This window comes from Malaclemys terrapin, chromosome 3, assembly GCF_027887155.1.
Source record: "Malaclemys terrapin pileata isolate rMalTer1 chromosome 3, rMalTer1.hap1, whole genome shotgun sequence".
Classification (NCBI taxonomy): domain Eukaryota; kingdom Metazoa; phylum Chordata; order Testudines; family Emydidae; genus Malaclemys; species Malaclemys terrapin.
In genome coordinates this window covers 10,247,992-10,272,201 of record NC_071507.1, presented here as the reverse complement: position 1 = coordinate 10,272,201, position 24,210 = coordinate 10,247,992, and the positions used below count along the sequence as shown (strand labels likewise).

At 42.9% G+C, this 24,210-nt stretch overlaps 1 protein-coding gene across 3 annotated transcripts in view; it reads left to right on the top strand.

Annotated features, from left to right (window-relative positions):
* The window catches only part of PAK5 (p21 (RAC1) activated kinase 5), a 186,955-nt gene that overhangs the window by 91,524 nt on the left and 71,221 nt on the right, over nucleotides 1-24,210 (top strand). For all 3 annotated transcript variants that reach the window (XM_054024295.1, XM_054024294.1, XM_054024293.1), the window contains one exon: nucleotides 23,099-23,313. In XM_054024295.1, coding sequence (XP_053880270.1) covers nucleotides 23,110-23,313 — 204 coding nt within the window. In that variant the 5' untranslated portion in view covers nucleotides 23,099-23,109. The remainder of the gene's footprint in view (nucleotides 1-23,098; nucleotides 23,314-24,210) is intronic.

Here is a 24,210-nt window from a genome sequence, read left to right as displayed (position 1 = left end):
AGTAGCTTCAAACCATCCTGCCCCCCCCCATCTTTTTTTTTTTTTTAATTTTAAGCAACCTAGCAGAAGGGCAACTAAAATGATTAGGGGTTTGGAACAGGTCCCATCTGAGGAGAGTTTAAAGAGGCTAGGACTTTTCAGCTTGGAAGAGAGGACACTAAGAGGGGATATGATAGAGGTATATAAAATCATGAGTGGAGAAAGTGAATAAGGAAAAGTTATTTACTTGTTCCCATAATATAAGAACTAAGGGCCACCAAATGAAATTAATGGGCAGCAGGTTTAAAACAAATAAAAGGGCATTCTTCTTCACACAGCGCACAATCAACCTGTGGAACTCCTTGCCTGAGGAGGTTGTGAAGGCTAGGACGGTAAAAGGGTTTAAAAGAGAACTAGATAAATTCATGGAGGTTAAGTCCATTAATGGCTATTAGCCAGGATGGGTAAGGAATGGTGTCCCTAGCCTCTGTTTGTCAGAGGGTGGAGATGGATGGCAGGAGAGAGATCACTTGATCATTACCCGTTAGGTTCATTCCCTCTGGGGCACCTGGCATTGGTCACTGTCGGCAGACAGGATGCTGGGCTGGATGGACCCTTGGTCTGACCCAGTACGGCCATTCTTATGTTCTTAATAATATTCCCTATTTCCCCTCCTCTAAGTGACACACACAGCCTGAGGCCTGGGTTGGACAAATTAAGTTCTGCACTAGCAGTAGGTTTAAGGTGCAATCTCACAACCCTGAGGATCCAAAAACAAGCTTCAAACCATTGGAAAGAGCAGATTGCCAGCTTCCTAGAAGACATACATTTCCTTCTAGCCCTGAAGAGACCTGAAATCAACTAGTTTTAGGTGGAAAGGAGCTATTTTAGTTCACCTTCAACACTGTACACCTGGCTGTGAGCACTGTACAGAGGGACTGTGCTAAGTCAGTAGTTAGGTTTTACAGGAGAGCTATGACAAATAGTCCCACTAACACTTAGTAAAACTCAGTAAAATAGAATAGCTCTTCTGTGACATCATGGCATATAGAGAACAGGCTAGTACTATAGAGTTTTTATCGCCACTGGTTTGAAATGCCGCACATTGAGTAATGCAGCCCTCCTAAACGCTTGCTTGTAAAATCGCACTCCATCAGAGGTCTAGAATAAAAGTGGTGAAATGTCCTAACGTATCTATATATAGTATAGATTTGGTTTTTTTAGATATGTGTGTTTTAATTACATATCTTCCCCAACAGTTCTCTGTTCACCACCAGTTCGTGATGGTTTTAAATGAACGTTTGCCTCCAGACTGGTAGCAATGAAAGATCACGTGAGGGATGCTACAGTGACCCCGTCCCAAAGCACAGAATTGGCCGAGCAGACTGGTTGCTTGAACAAGGTCTGGGCTCTGTTCCCAGCTCTGTCACTCACCTGCTGCGTCACTTCCCCTCTGTGCTGCTGTTGCCCCGACCTTGATCCTTTCTCCTGTTTGTTATCTGAACTGTAACACTCCAGGACAAGCAGTGTCTCACTGTGTTTGTATAAGGTCTTGCACAATGCAGCCTTCATCTTAGTGGGGGATTGTAGGCACTGCTGTCCTCCTTAAATATTAGGAAGCATGATCTGGTGATTAGGCCGTTAAGCCTAGGACTTGGGAGACTTGGGTTCCATTCGCTGCTCTGCCGCAGACTTTGAGACCTGGAACAAATCACTTAGCTTCTTTGTGCCTCTGTTCCCCATCTGTAAAATGGGAATAACTACACTACCCTACCTCCTGGAGAGGGTTGGGGCTAAACACGTTTAAAGATTGTGAAATGCTCACCCAATAGGGTGATGAGGAGGGGGAATTGTTTCTTGATGCCACATATGGCGATTAGTTAGACCCTGAGCAAGAGCCAGCCAGCCAAGTACATGAGAGAGAAGATGCTCAATGCTACCTCCAGCACTGGCCCACCCTATCCAGCATCCCAGCTCTAGTTGGGGCCATTTCTGATGTTTCAGGGAGGGTGGGAAATCCCCAGCATAGCATCCTCTCAAATCTGAAATATATGATACCCACCTGTAATTTTGGGCCCTAAAAACTCTTTATATTGGGTCCACTTCACTTACTAACCATCACCTGCAATCATTTGGTATTGGTGGCTTGATAGGAAAACGTTCTTTAAAGAACTACATATTCTCTTCTTCCCCAAGAAATCGATGTGATGGTAGTAGAGGTGAAAGAATACATACATTTAAAAACACAAATGGGATGATAAAAAAAATGCTGTCCCCTCAATGCACTAATTCTCAAGTGCTGGGTTGGAACTTGGTTAGCTCAGTTGACCAGCAAGGGGTAAGAATCACACTAAGAATTTTTTTTTTTTTTAAATCAGGGCCATATGTTTTCTGCAATAATCTGTGCTTCAAGGAGGGACAGTAACACTAACAGCAACTATGATATTTTGTATCATTCACATAAACCATGTTGTGAAAGAAACAGGCACAAAAGAAGAGCATTCGGGCTTCACTGTGCAGATGATCATTGCTGAAGCCTGAATCCCTTCCATAGGGGGAGTCTGAATTGAATTCTCTGAATCAAGGGATACTTGCCTGTCAGAGTCCTGAGGTCTAGCTACTGTGTTTAGAATATGGCCATCATGCAGGCTGCTACCAGTCTAGAATTAGAGGCCACTCAAGAGGTAAGTGACGCTTTCGACTTCTAGAATGACCGCCCTCTGTTTATGGTGGGGGGAGTTTTCCATTAAAGACAAGGTTTCTATTTTATTTATTCAGGTTCTTTCTTATACTGCACTCATCTCCCAGGTATCTGCCGTTCTCCCCAGGCTGGCACTCCGTTGTCATGGGCAAGCATGTTTGAGGCCTTCCTTTGACACACGTTGACATAGTTGGAGCTGAATTCTTTCAAGGCAAAAGACAGTAAAAGACCCTTCATCTTGGCCAGAGATTTCTGAGGCAAAAGCACAAGTAGTTCCTATTAAAGATATGAAGAGCGCAACCTCTCTGAAGTGCAATATTTCCTCCCCATCAAAAAAATAAGGGTTCTCAAACTACGGGAGAGGATTTTGCCTGTCTTTGCACACTGCTTTACAGAGTTTCCTCCGAAGATATGTTTCTAGGCTTGGCAGGAGTAGATTTTTTGAGGTGGGGAGTTACTGTAGATCGAAGTAGGCAACCTATGGCACATGTGCCAAAGGCAGCACGCAAGCTGATTTTCAGTGGCACTCACACTGCCCGGGTCCTGGCCACTGGTCTGGGGGGCTCTGCATTTTAATTTAATTTTAAAAGAAGCTTCTTAAATATTTTAAAAACCTTATTTACTTTACATACATAGTTTAGTTATATATTATAGACTTATAGAAAGAGACCTTCTAAAAATGTTAAAATGTATTACTGGCACGCGAAACCTTAAATTAGAGTGAATAAATGAAGACTCAGCACACCGCTTCTGAAAGGTTGCCGACCCCTGCTATAGATGTTTGTTTTTTTGTGTATTTTCCAATTATAAATTTAAATTTTCAGTTGTGCAAAATTATGGGAGGGAGTGAAACAATTCTTGATGATGCTGAGATTCAAAAAGTTAAAGCATTATAATAATTAAAACACAAATTGTCAACACCACATCAAAATATGCTATGTACATATCCTTAAATCAAACTAAGTTCTCAAGCAGCATTTTTCTCACTTGGCCCACCTGTACATTTCTTTTATCAATGCAAATATTTTTTCCTCAGTTTGTGCGCATTTGATAAATGTCTATTTCACCAATAGAAATCAAATCCTTCCAAGCCTACGTATGCTCAACCCAAAAGGCCCCAGGTACCTTCCTCTAGACATTCTCTGCAAAATTATAATTGCGCCAACTCCCAGGATTCCCAGGAGGGAATACAGTTAGCTTGGTCAACCATAAAGATGCCTCCCAGGGATGTACTGACATTTTGACAGTTTCCCTGAAAATGTCATAGCTGTATTAACTCTGGATTTGGTTCTTCAGCAGCTACTTTTGGCATTTATAAATCGATTTTTTCCTGGTAACCATCTCATCTGTTCAAAGCTGAGAGCTTTGTCTTGCCAACGCTCCTCATTTTATTTGGTATTGGTTTTTTGTTTTTGTTTGTGTTTTCTTTTTTGCAGGCCCAAAGTGTCCCTTTGCCTTATTCCAGAAAAATCTAATTGTACCGTTCAAGTAGAACATGCCATTCCAAAATTTGGGAAAATGTTAGGCACAGCAAGATGTCTTGTAACTAACTGACTGAATGCTTCTTCTGAGGGACCATTCTAGGTGAAAAAGTAAATCTGCCTCCTTGTGAATTTTAATCCATGGCCTTTGTTTTAAGGTGTCATTGAGGCAGTCTGGGATGCAGACACCTGTCCACTGGATTGAGACCAAAAGTTGTTTCATATAGGTCATTGAATAAACATCAACTGATGAGAGTTTTCGATTGCTACTGATTTTAGTAGGACTGTACATTTTCATCTCTGGTAAATTTCCCATTACTAACATCCAGTCCAGTTCTTGTTAACTTTGTGTCATGTCATGTTGCTTGTTCTTGCAGTTTTTTGATGGCTACAGAAGCCTCCTAGAAAGAGCTGTCACTGTAGTAAGGTGAAAGATCTGGATTTCTCCAAAAAGGTTTCATCAAAACTTACATCAATACCAACCAGTCAAATCAAGGATGAGCAAGACCTATTAGTCAGAATGACAAATGGTGATGTAAAAATCCAAAATGTAGGTGACACATCTCATTTAGCCCTAAAATATTTGCATGCAGTGGCCCTAAGACTTTTTGAGATTCAGTGAGCACTGAATGGCCTAATGGGAAGGATTAAGTGAACAGTATTTTATAATAATTCAGTGTTCTTCACAAAAGATTGTGGGAAGTTTTCTGGATTAGTTGGATGAAAGAGTGAGCTCTAGTAAACAGTTCGGGAAGAACCATTATATTGCTTGACAATATATAGTAAGGAAAGAAAGGACAATTGACTTTCCAAATGCTCTTACAGATCAATAGAGACAAATATCCAAGTAGTAATAACATAGTGTAAGCACCTGCACTTCACTGTAGAGTTTACAAATGTCTTTCTTCCAGGCATACTTTAGTAGGTACACTGTGTCACGCTGCACAACAACCTGCAATTAAGCTGATCAACCTGTACAAAGGTTTAAAATATTTCTGTTACTATCACCACATTTGTTAGGGTTAATGTCTAATACTTTGGGTGGGGCTAATTTTTTAAAATATCGATTAAATGTGCAGCTACTTGCTCCAAAGCCCTTCACCTGGAATGCAAATAAACTTGTGTGTATAGCAACCCTACAATAACTAATACAGACTGCCGCACTTTCTTAGAAAGCGTGTCTATTAATTTCTGATTCCTTAGGAAGCATGACTATTAATCACCGATTATCAATAGTTACCTATAAAAGTTGTCTTAATGGAAAGTGTACTCCAAAAATGGGTGGAGAAAAGAAAACAGATCCTTGATAGCCAACATAACACAGACCATCCTAAAAAGTGAAAAATGAAGGTAATCCTTTTCCAGGAAGACTGAGATTACCTTTATGTATGAGTAGTATTACTGCATATATCTTAATGTGTGTATGTATTATGTTATAGCCCAGATCATCAAAAGATTTTTTGGCAACCTCACCAGGTTCGGACTATTGTCACAGAAGTGGTGTTAACTGTGTGCTGATATTCTGGTTGGCCATAGCACCCACTTCAACATTTGAGAAGACGGTTTATTCATGGCAGGAGAATAATCTGCATTATTGTTGTTTGCTTATCATGGTGCCAGAAAGCTGCAGCTGAGATTGGCTCCCCATTGTTCTAGGTCTTGTACAAATATCTAGTCCCTGTACCAAAAAATTTACTGTCTAAATAGATGAATAAAGGTGGGGGAGTAGGGGGAAGAAGTAGTATCATTCCCATTTCACAAATGGGGGAACTGAGGCATAAAGACTAAATGACTCGCCCAAGTTCACATTAGGGAGTTTGTGGCAGAGCCAGGAACTAAACCAGCATCTCTTTTGGTTCCTGTCTCTTACCTCTTACCCCTAACTCTTCCACATCCTGCTTGTTAAGGATGCATAGACACATGGCACGCATGTCTTCAAACATATGCTGTGCTCCTGGAGTCCCTCTGTGGGTGGTCGGAGAGCCAGACTCAAGCTCCAACTTACCCATTTTGCTTGTGGCTTTACTTGCAGGCACCCTCCACTATTAGGTGAAGGGGCGGGGACTCTTCTCACTAAGAGAAATTATAAATATAATTTATATATTATATATGTAATGTAATTACATATATAATATATAAATTATATTTATATATTATATATGTAATGTGCAGAATGTTTGAATTAAATATACACTGAACTGTTATTTGCAACCTGCCTGGTCATTGGCACACTTGTAATGCTGTCTTTGTCTCTATCCACCAGCAAGTGAGGTGTAGGTGAAATGGATTTAGGTGGATTAAAATGAAAGCTTTAATTTTTAAAGGTATCCTAAATCCATAGTGCCATATTCTCTGCTGATGTAAATTGGTGTTGATCTGTCCCTTAATGCGGAGAAGATGGCAGCTGATATATCAAATTGCAGTGCTTCTTTCCAAATAATTTGTCTGCTCTCTTGAAAGACTTATGATTTCATACCTGTGCAACTATTATGCTATAATTGCTTCAATTATGAAAATATTGACAATTTTTAATATTCATAAGTAAAATGTCTTTCAGATCTCTGGCTTTGGTATTCCCTTCAGGCATTCCAACCATATCATATCTTCTTTCCCCGATAAATCCCCATCTTTATTCTTGACAGTGTTGCATCTTCCTAACGTAGCCTGAATTTTTCTCCTAATTCAAAACATTCAAATAAATGGAGACCACTCTCTGCTCCTATAATGTATTTTTATAATGTAATATAATATAGCAGTAAGCAAAACATCCTGGGCTTATTTTCAGAAATAACTGGTGATTTTGGTGTGTCCACATTTCAGGTACTCACCTTCTCATGATTGGGTGGAGGATGCTCAGTACTGCCTTTAAAATCAAGCTTATTTTTAGATGTCTGAAACTGGGCACTCAAAATCACTATTCATATTTGAAAATCCTGGATACTTTTTATTTAAAAAAAAAATTAGAAACCAAATATTTAAATTTCATTAGTATGTAGAGCATCTTGACAATCAATAAATGACAGGGAACCTGCAGGTAACTTAATATATATATTTAAAGATAATAGAATGCCTACAATATGTTCATTTAAACTACTTATGATGGCTCAGTTCAAAATTACGGTGCATTAAAATCCACTGAATGCCACAAGGCTTCTAAATTAGGAAAAACTTGTCAAACGACATGTGGAAATGGGCTCTTGTGCAAGAGGAGTTTGCAGTGAGAAGAATGAGTATTGTTCCCCGGAGTAAATAAATCCCAGTTTGGTAATTCCGTACCAGCTTTTACTATTTCTCTCCAAGCACTTGTTGTCTTTTGGTTTTTTTATTTGTTCCATTGTGCATCTCTATTAGATATTGCTCATGGGCCAGCTATCAAGAAACACCCTGCTGTGCTGTGGTGTGGCGAATGAAGGCATTTTCAACCATAAACAAGGTATTGTGTGGTTTAACACAATGACAATGACAAGTCTCCCATGGCTTGTAATTGTTTACATGTATCTTACTTGTATTGCTTAGAGATGCAGTGTCTTTGAGAAACTGACCAATTTGACAAAAGCTTTAAATGATCAGGCTTCTACAGGGTAGATTAGAAGGTGTTTTTTATGAAGCATGTCGCATGCTTATTTGGTGTGGTCCGTGAATCAGTCTGTTTATATCTTTTTTCCTAAGTCTCTCTTTCAAAAGAGACTTAGATTCCTAAGTCCTATTGACTGTCATTAGAGTTAGGCACTTACCTGTATGGGACTTAGGCTCTTAGTCAGTTAGGCACTTTAAAAAGTATGGGGGTGAAATTTAATTGAGTTAAATTCAAGAATAAGGCTTGAGAAAGTTTTTATTCTCGTGGATGAATGTTTACTCACCTGGGGATTATTTGCATGCATAGGAGATCGCTAGCATGACAAAATTCTGTAATATTGCAATATATTGGCTGGCTGAATTCATTATTTGCCTTTGATTTTTATTTATTTATTTATTTATTTATTTTTGGCTGCTGGATGGTTATTTTGTGATTCTCAGTCTGATTAATTGCTAGGGTGCCTAGAACTTTTTGTAAGGGGTGTGTTATTTGTTGCCTAAATTGCAATGATTGACTAATGGATAGCAGTACAGGAAACCGTATTATAAAGATGAAGGAATAGCAGGGCATTCGCTGCCTATAGTATAATTAAGAATGCACTCAAATAGCAATTGAGAGAAACAATATTAATGAGGTCTAAAACCATTGTCTACAAAGAAGTAACAAGATCTGCCTCTAGATAACAAATGAACACTTGGGACCTACATTCATAATATTTGTTTAGATGCTTTACTGGCTTAGAGAGTGTGCGTGTGCCTGGTTCCCATGCAGATACTTTGGCTGGGGAAGGACCCAAGGGATATCCATTCCTTACACACCTGCACTAGGGCTGAACACAGTAGTAGTCCCCGTGTTTGTGGTGTGTAAGACAAGTGCTACAGTCAGCACTAACCTCCCCGCAACTTGTTCCACACTGGCTAGGCATGGAGGGAAGCAGAATGCTATGTTCTCCAAGGATGGCATGTTGGCTGCATTACCTGGAGCTCTGGGAGGCAGGGTACCTGTTTTTGAGGTGTGAGTCTGCCAGAGCTCCCCCCGAGGTGACGAGTCCCCTCACTCTGCCCCAATATGGGGCAGTGCCTTCAAGTCATATTAGAGCCCCTACTTTCTCTTGTTCAAGTCACAGTTGAGTGATATCGGAATCAGAGGCCACTCTTGACCATTACCAAGAGTTTATCTAGAGGTACATCTTTGACCCATGGGTGAAGTCTGAGAATAGGCTTAGCACAGAGGATTTCTGCAGGGCTAAGAGGGGCAGAATTCCCCTCCCCCAACCCCTCCCCCCAGACAGGATATAGACTACTTCAGTGCAGTTGTTGTTGCAGCCCATGGACCACAGTTGCAGCCCATGGACTACACACACTCACTCTGTGGCCAGCTTCACCCTGCAGTGGAAGCACAATGGTTCTGTTGCATCCAGGAACATCTGTCACCCAGTGATTCCTGCATCAAGCTTGCATCTTGTGACTGAGTTACAGCATATTGTTTACAAATAAGGATAACATGGGTGTTACAGAAAGGGAAATCATTCCTCAGCTTCTCTCTCCTAACCATTAAAGTCACCTCCGTACTATCTTATAGCCCAGGGAATTCAATTCCGTTTCCTTTTAAACTTATCCCTTGTGTGAAAGTTATTTTCAGTTTCTGGTCACTGTTATAGTCAGATCTGTGACAAGATCAACCAGTGGTTGTCACTTTTGTTAGTCCGCCACTAGGTCCTCTCATCTTGCAAACCTCATCCCTCTTCCTCCTATATTCGCATTTAGGGCTCTTGAGATCAGCCTGTTCAGTCTCGCTTTCATCTCAGGCTCCCATTCTCCTCCTGTGGCTTCTCCTATCTCTCTCCGGTAATCCTCTCTGCTAGCTTCTCATACAAGTGCAGCTCTTCTCGTCTAGCAGAGGAAGGTAGAACACGATCCAGTGGCTGGAAGCTGGAGCTAGATACATCCAGGCATACATTTTTGAGAATGAGGTTGATTAACCAGCGGAACAATTTACTGAGGGTCATAGTGCAACCATTTTAAAATCAAGATTGGATGCTTTTTTTCTAAAAGGTATGCATGAAGAATTATTTGTGGGGCAGGTCTCTGGCCTTTGCACTACAGGAGGTCAGACTAGATGATCACAATCTAGTGGACTTTGAATCCATGAATTCCCCTTCTCTGGTAACACTACCAGAGACCCAGGAGATGGAGATACAGAAAACCATACTCACCCAATCTGCTGAAGGGCTGTCTGTCAGCAGGAGTGCAGAGCTGCAAATCCTGCCCCGTGGCACAGCACACTTGTTCGTTGTTTTTTAATAAAACAAATATCAGACTTTTTTAAAAGGCAGTGGACATGCTTGAATCTACTGCCATTTTGAATACAAGCTTCTTAAGGTCTTCAGGAGAACCTATAATACCTCCATACTGCAGAGGACTGTATCTGCCTTCTAAATGAGTGACATGTGGGGCCTGATCCAAAGACCATTGAAGTCATAGGGGAATTTTTCCACTGACTTTAGAGGCTTTCATTCAGGCCCCTCTGTTTATATGGTCCATCTATTTCCTTTGATTTCCCCCCCACACACACACACACCTGCCCCCCAACACCCAATGTTTGTGGTGATTTTCACTTTAGCTAAAAAATTAGCATTAAATTATGACTTTAAAAAAAATTGCATGTGCACAATAGAGAACACGCATTTGATTAAAAAGAGACGTCAGTTTCAAACAGTGAGGGGAAAATACTGTCAAGGTTGGAGGAAGAAGAAAAACCACAGTGGGTGCAAAACCCAGTACCTATGCAGAACCCTTTTACTGCTATTCTTCCCTGCCCTTATCTCAGCTGCAGAGCTGAGACTCAGTGGATTTCTTTGAAACAAAATTAGCAAACGAAGGTTATGTCTACACTACAGCTTATGCCGGCATAATTTATATTGCTTGGGTGTGACTAAACCACCCCCGAGCGACATGGCATAAGCACTCGTATGCACAGCACTATGTCGCTGAGTGTGCTTATCCCACCAGCATAGCTTCTGCTGCTCTCGGGTGGGTTTTTTTTATGCCAAGAGAGTTCTCGCCCATCGGCAGAGAGCGTCTTCGCCACGCACACTACAGCAGTATAGCTGTCTCAGTACAGCTGTGCCACTGCAGCACTGTACGTATAGACATGACCTTAGTTTGACTTGCTTGACAGAACATTGTTTGGGGTTTAACAATAGCAAAACCAGCTCTGTGTGTGTTGCACCAAAATTTACTGTCGCCAAACATCATCCAATTAACTACACTGTATGATTGAATGCAAGATTACTTTTAAACAACAAGTATATATGTCACAGCTGTATGGAGTTGCTCAGTTTAGCCATGATCTCATACTGGCACAGAATAGTGGGTATGACTTTTTGGTTTTTCATCCCTTATTTTATGGGTCTTTGGTCTGGATCAGCGCTCCGGTAACTTTAAGGGTGATTACATATTGGTTACTTGGCCCGTCATTCATTAACGTACAGTAATGTATGTTTTTAATGATAACAAGGAGGACTCCTTGTTGTTTTTGTGGATACAGACTAACACGGCTACCCCTTGGTACTTGACACCATGTTTTTAATGATGTAATTCACTCCTGCCCTGACAAAGCCCTAGTGATCTGGTTTGGGGCTGGGATCAATAGACTAAAATTGATAGAGCTCTAATAGTGCAGGGCCAGATTGTGGCCTGGGCTGTACATAGGCACATGGGGGGAGCACTAGAAGCTTTCCCCTCATTGCCTTGCTTGTATAAGGGCTGGACCCAATGGTGTGGGGGGGAGAGCACAGGATCCTGAAGGCACCAAAGATGGCACAGGGAGGAGACAAGCCATGCTGCTTATCCATACCGCCACTCCAGCTCACCGAGTGGGGATAAGCCTGCAAGGGGAGTAGGCTATCCCCGGTTATGGAGGGTAGCAGCTGGTGTGTTGCCACTGCGCACTCTGGAGCTCCCAGCGGCATTCTGCCTGCCTAAAGCAGAATCCCGCCCACTGCCAAGAGCTGTCCCTTTCAAGGCACAATTGAGCCCCTAATTAGTTACGGGGGAGATTTTTTTCCAAGGCACTCGGCATTGGCCTAACTCTGCTTCCACTGAAGTCCACAGTAAAGCTCCGTGGCTGCAGAGTTAAGCCAATGCCGAGTGCTTTGGAAATTCCTCTCCATTCTGAATTATTTAAGATTTACTAATTTTTGAGGCCTTGCTGCATATCCGAATCGATGAGCCTGATTCTCCTTTCATGTGTATCAGCATAATGAGCCGTAACTCCATTTCAGTCAATGCAGTTACACCAGCGTGAGAGGAGAATCAGAGCTTGTATCAATGTCTTAGCTTCGCTTTCAGCGTACTTCCTAGTGATTTATGCTACGATGAATCAATAAGAGGACATTAGCTTCCCCTCGGGATTGAACACTTGCCCTGCATACATTCATCTGAAGCACTAGCTACACCATCTATCCTCACTTGAATTTGATTTGTTGCTCAAGTCATATTCTTTAGTTTATGATCAAGTATTGGAAAAGGGCCCTATTAATCAGAGAACACGAGCGGAAATTGGCAGGCTAATGGCGCACTGTTGCATTGTTTACTGTACAACAGAATGACTGAGGTCACTGTTACGGAAAGCCATTAAGAAATGAAAAGATTATTAAAGGGAAACTGCTAGCATATCAATTGCCTGTTGTAAGCACACATTTCCTTACCTTCACTACTAACAATGCCCTGGATTCTTAAGTTATGGTTTTTGTTTTGTTTTTTTAAAGTTTCACTTTTATTTGCTACACAATTCTCCCAGGGTCTGATTGTGTTCTCAAGATGACCATGTGGATCTTCCCACTCCTGATTAGAAAGAGGGCTTGGCGAAATCCAGAGCAGAATCTCCTACTGAGGGCTGTCCAGGAGCCTGGGGGTATGGGTTGGGGGAAGGTTGGTAGGCAGTGGACTGGCCATGGACAGAATGGAAATAAGTATCATCTCCCCCAACGTTTCCCCTCTCACCCAGGCAAGTTCTTGGCAAAACAAACAAAAGGAAGTATTTTTTCACACAATGCACAGTCAACCTGTGGAACTCCTTGCCAGAGGATGATGTGAAGGCCAAGACTATAACAGGGTTCAAAAAAGAACTAGATAAGTACATGGAGGATAGGTCTATCAATGGCTATTAGCCAGGGTGGGCAGGGATGGTGTCCCTAGCCTCTGTTTGCCAGAAGCTGGGAATGGGCGACGGGGGATGGATCACTTGATGGTTACCTGTTCTGTTCATTCCCTCTGAAGCACCTGGCATTGGCCACTGTCAGAAGACAGGACACTGGGCTAGATGGACCTTTGCTCTGACCCAGTATGGCCGTTCTTATGTTCTTAAAACTAACAGTCAAAGGCTGTAGTACACTTTTGGCTGTGGTAAGGATCCGCCTTTAATGGGGCCAGGGGGAAAGGGCAGCTAAGGGCAGCCGCTGGTTGCAAAGCACTGGTCGCATGGACGTGTGCAACCAATGAGCGTGTGCAACCAGTCTTGTTGGTCACAGCCAAGGTCACAGCTTGGGTGGAGGCAGTGTGCCTCTGAACAGATGGTCTGATCTCTGATATCCCAGGAGCTAGGGTGGAGCCTGTTCTGTGATAGGGCAAACCCCGCCCCCCCAGAATGATGGGGAAGACACCTCAGCAGAGATTTCCTCTCTATTAGCCTTCCTGTGGAGGAGTGGGAAACTGGACCCTCAGTTTGAACAATACAAATGAATGAGATCAGCTCTGCTTTCAGGTGTTAAGTGAATCAGTGTTTGGGGTCTGTCTTGTGTAGAAATTTAAACTTCCACCTGGGGACTCATAACTGTGGGGACGTTGTTGTTCCTAGGTTGTTGTTTTTTATGACAGCTTGGAGTTGGGATCAAATGGGAGCTGACAGTGTCCCTTTCACCTTATATAAATATGCGTTTAAGCAGTATCTTATACAGTCCCTTTGTGTAGTGTATAGCTATTCCAGCGTTGAGAGAGATGAATATTCAAAAGTGCACAGAGCTAATTTTCAAACACTAATAGCTAGCCCATTTTAATACTAAAAGGGACTAATGCTGATTACATGGTAATGACCTGCAGGGAGTCATTGGAAAAAATTAAACACTGGTGAACTTAATGTGTTGTGCTCTTAATAATTGAAAATGAGCTCAATTTGTAATGGCTAAAAAGAAAATGTATTCTGGGGCTGAGATGCAGTAGGAAAAATGCCACTCTAGAGTGAATCTTTACAATCCAGCCATGTGTGTTTGAAGAAAATAGGTTTACGTAAGAAATATTGACCTACCCTTCCTGGCAGTGTAGCTGTACTAACAGTGCTGGCATAACATGGATGATTCTACTGGTTCACTAGGACGAAGCATCTTATTAGTGAATTATTGTAGTGAGAGAAAACTTGGGTTTCTGTAGTTCATACAAGTCTTGCAAAAGTTATTTTTTGGTTTAAAATTATCTCAGTGTATACATAGTAGTAGGCTTCATGCACGTTTATGAAACAGGTGTTTTTGCTTTTTAAATGACTGAGTTCTTTTACCTAGGCACTGCTCTGACCTGTGCCACCTGGCACGAGTCACCAAGAACCTGCCTGACAGCTGGGGACAGCATATACCCTCTCCATGCCACCTAGCCCTGGACTGAAGTAGAAGGGTGTTGGAGCTGGCTCCAGATCACTAAGGGGCGAAGGGGACCTTCCTAGTGCAGCTGATGTCTTTCCTTTCAGTGCAGGGGAGGGGCTGGGAAAAGAGAGTTTCTCCCTTGAAGTTCCAGACAGTTACTAATTCGCGGAAGAAGCAGAGGGAAGAAGGGGCAGCATTAGAGTGTCTTTCTCCCATCTCCTGCTCTACTCTTTCAAATCAACTGCAGCCACTTCAGGTGGAATCTATTGCCCCTGTCCCTCATGAGGATGTAGGATTCAGCCTGGTGGGTCTTTCAGCCTTGGGGGGGAGGAGGGGAGAGAGGAAGAAATGAGGTCATCTGGGGGGGCTTGAACATTCACTATTAATGTGTATCCATAGAGTATAAATGTTTAAAATTATTTTTAATAAAGCAATTTAAAATAGAAGCCCCAGTAGCAGAGGGAGAAAGGACTCTGAGTTGGACCTACATTAATGGTCTGTAGCCTGGAGCAATCTTGTACTGTCCTAAGGAAAACTGTATTAGGAAGGGATGCCGTTTAAGGCACTGTTGGTATAAACAATGAGTTTCCACTTTATGAATACTCAATGACTAATTCTCTTCTGGGGTAAATTGGTGCAGCTTCACTGAAATCTACACCATCAGAAAAATTGGCCCTCAATTTGCAAAGAAAATATGGGTCCCCTCCTAATCCCATTGGTTTCACCAGGCAGTAGGATTGAGCCTTTTGATTATATAAGTAACTAAAACGCTGGGATTCCTCCCATAGGCATCAGCTCCCAGGGCCAGCTCCAGGCACCAGCCCACCAAGCATGTGCTTGGGGCGGCACTTGGAGGGGGGCGGCGCTCACCCAGGGAGAGCGGAGCCACAGCGGGCTCGCTGCCCTCCCCCGGCGCTCCGGCCAGCCGGAGAGAGCAGGGCCCCGGCCGGGCTCTCTGCCCTCCTCCCAGCGCTCCGGCCTCTGGGGAGAACGGAGCCGTGGCCGGGCTCGCCGCCCTCCCCCCGGCGCTCCGGCCGTCCGGAGAAAGCGGGCCCATGGCCGGGCTCGCTGCGTTCCCCGCCAGGAGACGGGGGGCGGCGGGAGGCTTTTTTGCCTGGGGCTGCAAAAAAGCCAGAGCCGGCCCTGTCAGCTCCATACCTTGTGAAATGAGAGAAGGTATCGTTCAACCTTGCTCTGAGGTAATAAGCTACTTCAGTGGAGTTACTACAGATTAACACCATCATGCCCCTCTTTTCTCTGCTAGGAGACAACGGCAATCTCTAATCTGTTCTACAATATCTTGGCTTACTCCATAAATCAGGAAGACCTCATAAGTCTGTGGCACTGCAAGCAGAGTATGCGTGTTATAAAATAAACATAGGTTGCTTGTTAAAGTTGGCCATTGCTAGAGTTATTATGGCACTTTGATTGATCCCTTTTATTTTTATTTTATTGAGCCTTATCACCAGACTTAATGTCATCTTCTGCAATAATTGAAGGATTGTCTCCTTGATCGTCCTCCCAGATGAACATAAAATGAATAAATGCGCTGTTTGCAGACATGTTTTAGTACAAATGAAGTATAGTTATGATAGAAATATCCCCATGTGACTGGTTTTTCTGTGGCCATGCTTTCTCTCCTGGAACTAGTTCAAAATCAATGTAGCTGTCATTTGGACAGAATCTGCCACCCATACTGCTGATCAGTAGCACCTTGCTCTGAGTGATCCTATTGAAATCGGTGGGATTATTCACAAGTAAGGTACTAGTGAACGTGAGTGAACTCGTCACCTACTTTTGTTTCTTTTAACAACAGTACCAAATTCATGAATCCATCAAGCACCATTTCCTCCTTCTCCGTGGGAAGGATTCACAGAGACCTGCAAGGGAGCCATTTATAAATATTGCATTAATTTAAAGGCAACAGAATGCCCATGAGTCTGGGGGGATGGTGCTAAGAATTAAATTAGTAACTGGGAGCACTAACGTGGGTGGTGATACCAAGAGATAATAGACTTCGTGGGACTTTTTTTTTTTTTTTTTAAGCACTTCACAACACTACCTTTGCCTCTGCTAATGGATCCTGGTTACCTGAATTTTTTATTCTTGGGCTCAGGATCAAATTCGGTTGTCTGCAAAAATAACAATGACAGGATTAAAATTCCGTGGGACCCAGAACTGACATTTACCTGGACTATGGTTAACTTTCAAAACAGAGGGATATTTTGCCTGCAACAGAGATTTTGCGAGGCTTAAGCACAAACTCCTCCAATTATTTATCTTCAAGAGGTTGAGATGCGTCTAGAGTTTATTTCAAAAACAATGTATAAGCCTTAGGACTCTTGCTCTTCCATTTGCTTAGTATGCTCTCTGCTTCCCCAACTTGTTACTAAATAACACTGTTAACTCGTGTAACAGTATGGCAGAAAACCTCCCTTTAATTTTGCCTCTCCTTTCTGAAGTGTGTAGGTGATGCCATCTTGGCCAATGCACCAAGAATTGAATACCAGGGCCCTCAAGAACTAGAAGCATGAGCTGCCAAAGTTCTTCAGATGGGGGTGTGACACTCATCCTTTGTGGATTGGGCAAAGATGGGGGACCAGTTGCACACACTCACCAGTATATTACGTATAGATGGAATCTTCTGGTTTGACGGTAGAGGACATACATTCCAATCAGCAACCATGCCATTTGTTGATCTCATTAAAGAAAAATGCAACATGAAATTAGATGAAAACAAGCTCTACATGAACGGGGGGAGGGGAGTAACAAATTTCCCCCCCTTTTCCCATTTGATACAGTAGCAGGCTCCAATCAACCACAACCACATGGCACTGGAAGGATCAGAATGCATGCCTTGCCAGAAAAGATTTAGAGCCACTGGTCTAGATGGTTTTGATGGTTTTATCCTATGTTCACTTGTGGCAGGGGTAAAGCTGCCATTGACTTTTTAATGGAGCAAGTTGAGGGCCTAAGTCTAAGAAATTATTTGTTTTGTATTACTGTAGCAACTAGTAGCCCCAGTCAGGTCCCATTGAGGTAGGGGATGCTGTACAAACAGAACAAAGACAATCCTTGCCCCCCAAAAGCTTACAGTCTAAGTATAAGAGGGTGGATACAGACAGTGATGGGGGGAGTACAGTCAAACAATAACAATAGAGGTCAGCATGATTGACAGTGGTTTCAACACACTAGCAGCATATCTGTCATCAGGTTTTGGTAGATTTCATGGAAGAGGAGAGTTTCAATTTTGCAGATGTTTCTCCCAAGTGTGAGGGGCAGCATGGGAGAAAGCACAAAGACACTTGTTAAATTTTTAACAAGTGGGTGATGGAAGCTAGTATCATGGGCTGCTCAGTGGTGGGAACTGAGCTTTTGATACTGAATGAAAAATGGTAAGTAGGGTGGGGATATGTTATGGCGGGCCTTGAAAGTGAAGACAAGTAGATTATGCTTGATATGAAAAGAGGGAGCCAATGTGGGGGATGCAAAGAGGATTGCCATAATCAAAGCTACAGGATAGGAAGATGAGCTGTGTAGCGGCATTCTCCATGGACATGAGTGGGGCACAATGGCCATTGTGAAGGCCAGAGAAAAGGATATTGTGTAGGAACGTAATGTAGAAATGCTCTCTAAAAGATCCACCATACACCAGTCATTGGCTTCTGCACAGGGCGTCAAGGTTTGCATGTGATTTCCTACAAAGGAAAGCTGGGGTATTTCAAAATAGAAAGAGTACATGCAACCTCTTGCATTATCTGAAAAATTCACATCAGTTGATACTACCTGAGAATCCTGCTAGATAAGTCAGTGTTTACATGACAAAATGTCCTTGCACACCTGATGCATGTAATCCTGGAGCAGGCATTGAACTGCACGACTCTCAACCCCAAATTTAGCCTAGCTATAAATCCACCAAAAATTATGGTCTCCATCATAAAGCCTGTACATTTGTGGCATTATATAACATATTAATTTTTACCTAATTTTGTGTTCTCTCTGAGAAGCCAGGAAAGATTACTGAGGAATTTAAAAAAAGGGGGAAGGGGAACTTTTTTTTTATAACAAAAGGAGCTTTGCTTTCCAGGATGAAGAAGCTCTGCTGGCCAATAAATGGAACATGTATTGCTTTTCTATTTATCTCTCAAGATCTACTCCAGTCTCTGATCAGTTCCATAATACGGAACTCTTTGGCTTGGTATGCCCTGACCAGATGCTCTTTAAGGGCTTGTCTTCACTCCGGGGCTAAATCGGCACTGCTGCAATCGATGCAGCAGCATTGATTTAGCGGGTCTAGTGAAGACAAGCTCAGTTGATGGAAGAGTGCTCTCCCGTTGATTTCTGTATTCCACCTCAATGAGAGGCGGAAGCAGTGTCGGTGGGAGAGCATCTCCCGTCGACATAGTGTAGTGTGGACCCCGCGTGAGTAGATCTGAGCTACGTCGACTTGAGTTACGCTACTAACGTAACTCACATTGCATAGCTTAGCTCGATCAGCAGCTGTAGTGTAGACCAGGCCTAAGAGTCTGGTGGAAATGAGCCCCTCTTCTGACATCTTTAGGAAGTACAACGGCAAGAGTTCTTCCTTTTCCGTTCAGGTTTCTTCCCTAACTACAGAGGAACTTGGCCACATTACAGCAGGGCTCGAGCCCTTTGCACCTTCAGTTCTTCAGCCACAAGCGTATCTACCAATTTGCAGCATATTTCCCCTACACTTTTGCCCTTGTAGCTAAATTAGCCACACACACGGAAGGGTAAATGCTGCTTTACGTGTACTTAGTGACCATATCTGTGCATGCTCAGTAAGTGACTTTCACAGAGGCATAACTCTTGAAAAAATAAAGGCTCTTCTCCTGGCTGAGGGCTATTTCCATGCCAGATTTTAACTTTCTACCTCCAGCCATTTCAGCTATTGTGTGACTCAAAAATCATGTCATTAGAGCTGGTCAAAACTTTTCCAATGGAACATCTGTCTGGGTGAATACTATCTTGTTGAAATCAAAGTTTCATGGAAACCAGTCTATTTTGACTGATTTTAAAAAATGGAACTGAGTGTTCTGATTGCAAATGTCCATTTTTAATGTTTTCAGAATGAAACATTCAGACTTTTTTTTGTTTCAAAATAGTTCATTCCAGTTTTTGTTTATATGTATGTATAAATAAAATAAAGTCAAAATCAGAATGAAATGTTAAAATTTAATTAAAACAAAATGACACTTTTTGGTTTTGTTCTGGAATCTTGTTTGACAGGAAGTTCAATTACATTTTTTTATGTTTTTGTTGTTGTTCCATTTCAGAATGGAAATTTTTTTGAAATTTCATGTATAAAAGGAAAATCCAATTCCCACACAGTTCTAGCTGCAGTATCTTTTTTATGAGGTTCTCTTGTACTCAAAATGGAAGGCACTGCAGTGTTTCCAACTCTCATGATTTTATTGCAAGTCTTGTGGTAGTTGATGTCTTTCTTAAAGCCCCAGGTCCTGGAATCATGTGAATGCCTGAGAATCTCAGCTTTGATTTTAAAAATAAGTACGTTTCAGAGAAAAGCTTAAAACCATTATTCAAGTGCATTTGAAATCTTCAGCTGTCAAAGCAAATGAACCCCAATTTTTATTTTTATTTTAAATCTTGAGATTTTTAAGCTATTAGTGTTTGTGGGGAGGGGCTGACTTGTGTTTTTTTTATTATTTTTTTTTATTTATTTGTGTGTTTATTTATTTATTTATGTGAATGCTAGAGGTTGGCAATATTGGCATGGCTTTTGTTTAAACTTTTTAAAAAATTGCCAGTGGCTAGAAACCAAAAATGAAAAATGTCAACCCAAAACCATGGGTTAGGATAAAAATATTTGTGTTACTGTAGCACCCAGAAACTGGAGTCATTGACCAGGGCAGCCTTGTGCTAGGCACTGCAAATACACAGAACGAAAGGATGGATCCTGCCCCAAAGAGCTTACACTCTCTAAAGATAAAACAGAGCTGACAGGTGGATCCAGGTAGTCTGCTCTTGCTGTCATTAGGATTCCACTGACATGGGCTCCCGCTTGTTATTGTGTTTCTGTTTTGTTTGTTTTTTAATTTAATACTGACCAATAATGAAGCAATGGCTGAAAACTTGGAGAGTGCAGGTTTATAGTTAGGTGCCAGTGGAAACAAAATAAGAGATCAGAATGCTAAGAATGGGAAAGATGGGAGGAGCAGAGTGATAAAAGGAAGCTAAAAATGACTGTAAGTAAGATCTTAGCAGGAGAGAGAGAAAGAGACTAAAGGGCACTTGATTTCAAACAAGACACAATAATTAGAGAGAGCTCAGAAGAGAGGAACAAAACCGATGAAAGGTTTGGAAAATAAGACCTATGAGGAAAGGTTAAAAGAACTAGGCCTGTTCTATCTGGAGAAAATAAGCTTAAAGGACACATAATTGTCTACAAGTATGTAAAGGGAAGGTGTGAAGAGGACAGGCATCAATTTATTCTCAAGTCAAGGAGGATAAAACTAGGAGTAATGGGTTTAACCCTTAGAGGGCCATGGAGGAATCATAAAATAGCAGGGTTGGAAGGGACCTCAGGAGGTCATCTAGTCCAACCCCCTGCTCAAAGCAGGACCAATTCCCAACTAAATCATCCTCCTATTTGCTATGTGCTCTTTACAGAAATAGGAGACTTGCATCCTATTTCCAAGCAGCAGAAACACTGCCTTTTTCTCCTCTGTCTCCCTCCCCTCCTCCAGCCCCACAGCCAGTTCCCAGCCCAGAGCTGGACTAGCTTCCCATGAGCCCAATGTTCTCCAGACCTCTACCCATCTTTGAGCACTGCTGGCCCCACCTCCCCGTTAGCTCAAGCTGCCGCCCCTGTGCTTGCTCCAAATGCTTCTGGTCTTGCTGGTTCCCAGTCCAACAGACGCGCTGAATACTGGTACCAGAGATAAGTGGGTTATTTCAGGACCATGGTCTTAGATGGAGGAGAGAGGGTTTGTCCAGCATGAGGCAGCAGGAATGGCTCCCTCCCACCCCCCAACCCCCCCCAAAAAAACCCAAACCTATCCCACTCCCTAGTTGCTTGGAATCCTTCCTCTTCCCTGGTATAATGGCCCCACAGCAATCTGGCTAAAGCCCTAGAAACATGGCCCTTCTCCAGGATGTCGAACACACTGTAGGCTGGAATGAGTCATTAGGCTGTGCTCAGAGTAAGTGGTGGTGTGGAAGCTGTCCTGCCCTGGCAGTAGCCTGGGTGAGACTTGTGACCCCTGCACCTTCTTTGCTGCGGGATCTGGAGTAAATTACTTCAGCCCTTTACAGGGTGCAGTTTATCCATCTTTCCCCTGTGCATCGGGACACCCACTCCTTGACCCTCTCTGGCCACCCCTTGCAAGTACTGGGCAAGCAGCCTCTGCTCACCTGCTGTCCCTGCTCGCCGTGGCCAGAGCCACAAAGGGTTAGGGGTAATCTAGCCCCAGGAATGATTAGTCAGTCTCTTGAGGATTAAATCATAGCATAAAAAAAATGTTAAATATCCCAAAAGGCATTATCAGAACAAACCCTGGAACCAGTTGTCCGGGGTAATTGTAAAATCGCCCTCACTGGAGATACACAGGGCTAGATCGAACTCCCATCCAAGGGTACTGGAGATTGTTGGAGAACGATAATGAACCCAGTCCTGTCACTGTGCAGCAGGTAGACAAGATGACCCAACGGCATGCTCTTCAAAGCAAACGCTCCAGTGGTCACGGAAACAGCCAACTTCACCATGCAGCTGAGGTGGGGCCTTGGAGGAAGGGGTGGAGTGGGGGTGGGGCCTTGGGCAGAGCAAGGGTCGAGCACCCCTCTGCAAATCAGAAAGTTGGCTGAATGCTAGCCAGCCGTGCAGGAGATGGCAAACTGCTCCTGCAAAGGGACGTGGGAGCAGGTGCTCACCCTCAGTGTGCCAGATGTTTCCTGGGTTCCCCCAAGGGCTGTGCAGCTCCACTCTCTCGTTTGCTATGGGCTGTGTCTAAATGGCACCGTCAGGCCCTCAATAGTCTCTTTTCGCAGGAGATCTTTTCTCTCCAAAAGGCGAGCTGCGCTGCATGAATGCAGATTTTGCTAGTATAGGCGAAGACGCTGAAGGGTGGCTGGAATCTGAAGCAGGATCTCTGCTTGTCTGGCATTACTGAAATGGCGAACAAGCAACGAACCCTCTTCTAACTTCAGCAGGATGCAATCTAAGTATGGATGTATTAGGACCTGATGCTCGGCTGGTGAAAACAGTCCTCCTGACAAGATTTAAGCCTGATGAGCATCTGGCCTATAGTTCTGAGATGCAAGTTCTTCTATTTACTTCTGTTTCATATTAGGTATCATCATTATCATGACATAGCTAATCACTTTGAGGATAAATACAGAAAGGATTATGAGGCATTCAGATACTACAATAACCGGGGCCAAATCATAGAATCATAGAATATCAGGGTTGGAAGGGACCTCAGGAGGTCATCTAGTCCAACCTCCTGCTCAAAGCAGGACCAGTCCCCAACTACATCATCAGACCTCCAATAGATCCCGGTGGGATTATGTGCAGAGTAAAGCACTACTCCATGTGAGTAAATGAGGCAGAATTGGAAATTTTGAATCAGTAAAAATTAACATCCGTTTTATACTCCGCAGGTAACGATGACAGATTAAAAAGTTGAGACAATGTCAAGATAAACTACTTCTTGTTTCTGTTCTCCCATACCTCCCCTTCCCCTCAGGTTTTTCCACCATGTTTGGAAAGAAAAAGAAAAGGCTTGAAATTTCTGGACCGTCAAATTTTGAGCACCGGGTTCACACTGGATTTGATCCCAGAGAACAAAAATTTACAGGACTACCTCAACAGTGGCACAGCTTGCTAGCAGACACCGCAAACAGGCCGAAGCCTATGGTGGACCCTTCATGTATCACACCCATCCAGCTTGCTCCCATGAAGGTAGTGTACAGGATCTGGGTTTCCTATTGTCTTTGAGCTTTTCATGCAGGTTCCAGCTCTTGGCAGTTTTACAGGAGTAATGTTGGTACATGTTCTCCAGAAGGACTGAGGGTTATATTTCTTCATCACCAAATGCATATTTGTTGGCCCAGGACCTGCTATTAATAGGGTACAGATGGAATGCTGGGCCTGCCTGGAGTCCCACAGACTTTGTCGCAGATCAGTGCAGGTACAGCAACCAAGTTCAGAAACTGGGCCGTCATTTGATGCACTGTAAATCAGCCAGTTTCCTTTCCTTTCATCCCCACTATAGCCATGAGATTAAATCCTGGACCTTTTAAGTCAATTGGAGCTCTGCCATTGACTCCAGTATAACCAGGATTTATGTGTATATTGTATTTGTATTATCATTATTACAAATACTAATAGTATTGGGGTAGCACACAATCGGGATCCAAGCCACAGCATGCTAGACACTGTCTAACCCAAAAGGAAGATATCCACATCCCAAAGAGTTTAGTCTGAGACAAGCAGCATATAAAGTGTTAGTGGAGAGCTATACCCCAAATCAACTATTAAATACTTCGAGGGAGAGAGAATACTCTAGCAAATGTATTTTTAAAAACAAATATAAAAATGACCTAAAATAGATTTTACATGCATAAAAATGTCATACCTCCAATGGGCAATACATTGGCACTGTCCAGGGTTACGTGACAGTGTCACGTGTCAGCCCTGGCCTACATGGGGGTAGGGGGGATCGATCTAAGTTATGCAACTTCAACTACATGAATAATGTAGCTGAAGTTGACGTACTTAGATCTACTTACCGCGGTGTCTTCATTGCGGTAAGTTGACTGCTGCCGCTCCCCCGTCGACTCCGCCTACGCCTCTCGC